The 6,433-nt window shown below is 40.1% G+C and overlaps 1 protein-coding gene across 2 annotated transcripts; it reads left to right on the forward strand.

Annotated features, from left to right (window-relative positions):
- The first annotated feature begins 3,516 nt into the window (after window positions 1-3,516).
- On the forward strand, window positions 3,517-5,684 carry LOC126755950 (mucin-2-like). 2 transcript variants are annotated; one of them, XM_050468687.1, is made up of 3 exons: window positions 3,517-3,575; window positions 3,641-4,448; window positions 4,668-5,684. In XM_050468687.1, exons 1-3 carry the CDS (start codon window positions 3,566-3,568, stop codon window positions 5,503-5,505), a joined length of 1,656 nt encoding a protein of 551 aa, XP_050324644.1. In that variant the 5' UTR covers window positions 3,517-3,565; the 3' UTR covers window positions 5,506-5,684. The 2 variants fall into 2 exon arrangements, with proteins under 2 accessions (XP_050324644.1, XP_050324643.1); XM_050468686.1 differs by having other exon boundaries at window positions 3,641-5,684.
- Window positions 5,685-6,433: the final 749 nt, after the last annotated feature.

The following is a 6,433-nucleotide window of genomic DNA, read 5'->3' on the forward strand; positions in this document are numbered from 1 at the left end:
ATTTGGAAATAATAATGCGATATATTTTGTTGAGTATGCATAAATACAAAATGGGGTTCAGTATTGAATATCTATATATGTATATATGTCTATATTATTTTAATAAAATAAAGCTTGGTTATAAAGAAAACATTTTCGCAATCGATTTCGCTTGTATAGCAGCTCTACTCGACTAAATTCAGCATTTACTTATAAGCATTGATGATTGGTTTGTATTATTGAACTTTTTCGTTTAAATTTTCTATCTTTTTAAAAACTTCCGGGTAGTAAACCGGTAAGTAACCAGTTAATATTGCCACTCTCGGGTAGTAAACTGGTAAGCCGGAGAACTTTTTTTTTAATTTCCAGAGATTTTTACATTCATTCAGTCTGAGATTCTAACTTCAATGATGGATATTTTATATATGGGGCAATAGCTTCCCGATTTCCTATATTTGAATCGAAGAACGAAATGAGTTAGACCGATAGGGACAGCAAAGACCGCCATGTTTTTCCTGCTCTTTTGACATTTTTTTTTCAATAAGTTTTGCCATTTCATCGTGGAAAGATATACGCGCCAATAAGGAGCCGAAATCATTGAAATTTACTATTTATGTTCATCACAATCGACCGCTCAGATCAAAAATTAAGCATCTAGTGGAAAAACGTGAATCCACAGGCACAGTACAAACGATTACCGTGCCAGTGAGACAAAGATGTGCCCATAGTGTTGAGAATATTGCTGCCGCTAGCGCATCAATTGAGGAAGACCCAAATCAGTCTCTCACACGACGTTCTCAAGCGTTGGGCATCTCTGTAACGTCGTTGTGTGAAAACTCGTTGTGGTTGTGGCGAATTTTGCGAAAAGATCTTGATCTACAAGCTTAAAAGATCATATCATTGTAAGAATTGAAGCCACTTAACCACCAGAATCGTCGCATGTTCGTGAATTGAGCTCAGCAACAACATGAAAATGATCTGGATTTTCATCGAAAAATCATCTTCAGCGATTAGGTTCATTTCATGGTCAAACAGAAATCCACATGTATTCCATGAGTCACCATTGTATCCCGAAAAAATTACGGTTTGGTGTGGTTTATGTGCCGGCGGCATCATTGGACCGTACTTATTCAGTGATGATCAAGACCGGCAACGTTACTGTGAATTTGAATCGCTACCGCTCAATGATAACCGAATATTTTTGGCCCAAGTGGGATGATATGGACTTGAACAATATGTGGTTCCAACAGGACGACGCCACAAGCCACACAGTGAATGTCAAAATCGATTTATTGACAACCAAGTTTGGTGAACGTGTTATCTCATGAAATGGCCCAGTCAATTGCCAGCCTCGGTCGTGCGATTTGAGGCCTTTATACTATTTCCTATGGGGTTGCGTCAAGTCTATGGTCTATGCCAACAGGCCAGTGACGATTGATGAGCTTCGTACGAATATCGAACATGAAATTGCAGCAGTATCGGCCGATTTATGTTTGAAAACCGATTCAGGGTCGGGTCCCGTGTTGGCCATGCAAAATAAATCGAGTTCTATATATAGTGTCATCGAATGTACTTTCACAGGAATAAAGAATTTCATTGATACTCCGACCCGCGGTGGTTGCATTCTTATTCAAAAACCCGTTACTAGATAAATTTGGTTCAAATTGCTCGCCGCCATACTGACTATCTCTTCAACGACTTTAAAATTCTTTACAGCGTGTATTTTTTGAGAAGTGGGGATAGCGAAAAATTGCAAAGTGTTGATTCAGATACGGTGTTTTGGTCGATTCTGAGTTTTCGCGGCAAGCGAGTAGAAAGAGCTTTCGTATGCCAAAATATAAACAATACGTCCTGTAATCAATATATCCAGTAATCAGTATGTCCTGTAATCAATATATGCAGCATACTATCGTTTTGAGGGACTGTAAATAAGTAACTGAACTTGCGATCCTCACACTGCAGTTGGGTTGTTCATTAAATTTTGTAAAAATACAAGAGCCAAGCGGAAATAAGAACTCCACCAAACGGAAATAGCTGAAAATTCGTTGAAAGTTATTTTTATGCATTTGTAAATGTAAATGTAAATAATATTGCATATTCTATGCAATAGATATGCTACTATATGCGAAATTGCCCGAAACCATGCAATATATGAACACCTACGAGTAGGTAGTGCAACTAACAAATCCTGCTGTATTGTAAATAAACACGCTTACATATTTATACTCAAACATATGCAAGTACAACAGTTGGAGCTAGCTGCAATTCTCGAATTCGATATTTCAGTGGAAGCAGGCGTCAGTATGCGTACCGAACATTTGAAGTGCACAAAGTTTAGCCCTAGAATAATTTTCAAAATAAGTTTTTAATGTTTTCGGCATATTAAAGTCAATAAAAAGCTCTGAGCCGGCACTAAACACCATAGTAGTGTTTGTTGAAATATAATAATTATGCTTCTAAGCAAGTACACTTAAAAAAAAAATAAAATAATTTGTGGTGCAAGCAAAGACCCAGCTGGCGTATGTGAAAGCGTAAAGCCTAAACTCAATAAATGCACACAAATATCAATAAAATCGGCAAAGTATTTTTAATCTCTGCTGGTAGACACATATCGTCGCATAAAATGCAACAACTTATCATCGAAAAATCGTTTTTTTTTTTTGAGTTTTTTATTGGTCATGATTACTACATCATGTTACATATATGTAGCATAAAATTTCCAGCTTAAGCTGTCAGTTGTAACCAATATATAACCATTATATAAGTAATATTTAACCAATATATATCCAACATATAACCAACATATTTTTATAACCAAAACTCAAATTTTGTTTCAATATGAGTGGTTTCTATTGTATTGTTTTTTCTCGCCTGTAAACTTATGAAAAGTTATGTTACGATATTTTGCAATTTAGGTGACGATATGCTGTCGTGCAGAAAAACAAAAAATCCCAAGCCTTTTGTACTTGAAGTATTTGTGAATATTTTGGCTAACCGTTTCCGGAATCGGTTTGCATAGAATTTTTATTTGTTTTGGAATTTTGTTCGCCGAAACATACATTGTTTTAAAGTGTACATCAGTGATGAACATATAAGATAACCAAAGTGTAAGACCCGCCTCGCTTGACATGCTGACTTTCGCCAGCAGAAACTGTCGATCTGGTGGGCAGTAAACTACTGAAACCGATACAGCATCGCTTTAGGCGCAAAGCGAAATCAATATCTATAGAGAAATATAAATAAATTTAAATGTCAGAACAACCAAAACTATGTTTATCTCAGGGAAAGATAACATTTTTGTAACCAAATGCTGTGAGAGCGGTTCTTATCAGTTATTTAGTAATTAGTTGTGGTGTATGGAATGCGTCGGTAAGTACAAACTGCTTGTAGTGCATATGTAACTTTTAGACACGGAACAGGAAATCTCAAGTGTTTTTCCGGTATATTTTTACGAAATGAATAGTAATTAGTTGCTTTGTAGCTGATTGGTGTGGCATATAAAAATAGCTGCTCACCTAACGTATTTTCAGTATCCGAAATAAGGTTCGTTCATCACAACCGATTCGGCAAATAGAGTAGTGCAAAGATGAGACCACGTAAGTTTTCTTCGAATTGCGCTTTAACCTTTATTATAACCGTAAATGTCTGCTTGATTTTTCAGTTTACTTTCTACTGCTAGTATTTGCTGTGGGTCCACAAACACTTACGGCATGTCGTGATCGTAGCACGCCGGATTGTTCATCCTATAGGTCTGGGGAACTTCTGCCGGACGAATATAGCTGCTATCGTTACTACATCTGCAGACGTGGCAGAGCTATATCGCGCAGATGTCGCAGGGGATTGCAGTTTGATTCTGAGACGAAAGCTTGTACATTCCCTGATCTTGCTAAGTGTTATGTAAATCGGGAAAATCAAGATACGGATGATGGAGAAAGAGAGTATCCATTTTATTTCCCGGAACCATTTGAAGAACCATCATGTATAACAACACCACCGCCGTGCGTTACAACACCACCGTGTGAAACAACACCACCGTGTGTTACAACACCAACACCGTGTATAACAACACCAACACCGTGTGTTACAACACCAACACCATGTGCAACAACACCAACACCATGTATAACAACACCAACACCGTGCGTTACAACACCACCATGTGACACACCAACGCCAACGCCGTGTGCTACGCCAGAACCAACACCCTGTGCAACACCGGAGCCAACTATAATAACAACAACAAAAACAACAACTACCAAGCCAACAACCACAAAATCAACCACCACCAAAAGCACCACTACAAAGACGACGACCACAAAGACTACAACAACTACGTGTGAACCAGAAACAACTACGGCACCCTGCACAACTCCTTCGCCAACACCGTCATGTGATACACCAACACCAACACCCTGCACGTGTAAGTCCACAACACCCACACCATGTGAAACCACACCAACTACAACAACCTGCACAACTCCAACAACCACAAAATCAACCACCACCAAAAGCACCACTACAAAGACGACGACCACAAAGACAACAACAACTACGTGTGAACCAGAAACAACTACGGCACCCTGCACAACTCCTTCGCCAACACCGTCATGTGATACACCAACACCAACACCCTGCACGTGTAAGTCCACAACACCCACACCATGTGAAACCACACCAACTACTACAACCTGCACAACTCCAACAACCACAAAGTCAACCACCACCAAAAGCACCACTACAAAGACGACGACCACAAAGACAACAACAACTACGTGTGAACCAGAAACAACTGCGGCACCCTGCACAACTCCTTCGCCAACACCGTCATGTGATACACCAACACCAACACCCTGCACGTGTAAGCCCACAACACCCACACCATGTGAAACCACACCAACTACAACAACCTGCACAACTCCAACAACCACAAAGTCAACCACCACCAAAAGCACCACTACAAAGACGACGACCACAAAGACAACAACAACTACGTGTGAACCAGAAATAACTACGGTACCCTGCACAACACCAACGCCAACACCGTGCATAACAACACCAACACCCTGCACGTGTAAGCCCACAACGCCAACGCCGTGCATAACAACACCCACACCGTGTATAACAACACCAACACCGTGTATAACAACACCAACGCCGTGCAAAACAACACCCACACCGTGTATAACAACACCAACGCCGTGCAAAACAACGCCAGCACCCTGTACAACAACACCAGAACCGTGTGTAACAACGCCATGTGCAACAGCAGAAATTTTGTGGCAATTCGATTATTATGACGATGACGATCGTGATGAGAGTGATGCATCCAATCTTCCTGCGGAATTTTACACTTCCGAAAGTGATTGCGTCAACTTGAGCGATGGTACCTATCTCGCAGACCGCAGATTTTTCCGCCGCTTCTACGTGTGCCTCAACGGGCGTGTAGAGAGATTGAGATGCCCGCACGGCTTCTACTTTGATAGAGTCGTGAAGAGTTGCCGTTCTCGCCGCGAGGGGAGAAACTGACAATTTACTCCATGAATACATATAGCATCGTAGAACAGACCCGGCACAGAACCAAATACTCTCCAAACACTATCCTTATTAAATATTGTGCGCGCATAAATTAATCTATTCTAAACTTGTTATTCGCAGCAGCAGCTGCAAAATATGTGTATTATAAAAAGAGCATTCCAAAAATCCAACATCTGCTGTCGGTTTTATTTAGTCCAAAATATTGTCTGGAACGTGAAATTTGTCAGTATTTGGTTACTTTGAAGGAAATTCCCTTCTGAGACTCAGTTCACACACAAGGGAAGAACCACTCCATTCTCAATTGCATGGCAAACCCACTCTGATTGCTTATATTAAGTGAAAAACGGTACTATACATATATATTGCATGCGTGCACAATGCATCACTGCGCCTTGGCGACTTGCATGGAATGCAAGCATGCATAATTTCAGCCAATCACTTCCGCTCAAAATCTACTCATTGTTGCATGGCATTGGATAACAGTGCTTGCAAGGGTTGCTCATGTCGCTATTATTAAGCCTGCTTATGCAAGCCAATGTGAGCTTATGTAGTGGTGTGTGTATGTAAATACATAATTGCGTTGATTGCTGTGTTTTAGTTCAGTCAGCTTTAGCTAAAGTACAATGTCGGATATTCCTGATATCTTTAGGAGATTATGGAGCAACTCAACATTCTTTCTGCTCGTAAAATGCCTGAAATTGTAAAAATCAGTTATTAGTTCCGGGTCTACAACGATGGAAACGGTGGTTTGAGGAAACCATGTAGCTGCTTTTTGAGTGAATCACAGCAAAATCCAAATACTTAGGTCGATGGAACATGTATTATGGCCAAAAATGCAGGCGTAACAAAAATCTGAAATAATGTAAAAGCTCTGGTTACAAATGTACGGATTTCAGAGGCTTAGGTTGAATTCAAGTTG

Source organism: Bactrocera neohumeralis, chromosome 4, assembly GCF_024586455.1.
Source record: "Bactrocera neohumeralis isolate Rockhampton chromosome 4, APGP_CSIRO_Bneo_wtdbg2-racon-allhic-juicebox.fasta_v2, whole genome shotgun sequence".
Lineage (NCBI taxonomy): Eukaryota > Metazoa > Arthropoda > Insecta > Diptera > Tephritidae > Bactrocera > Bactrocera neohumeralis.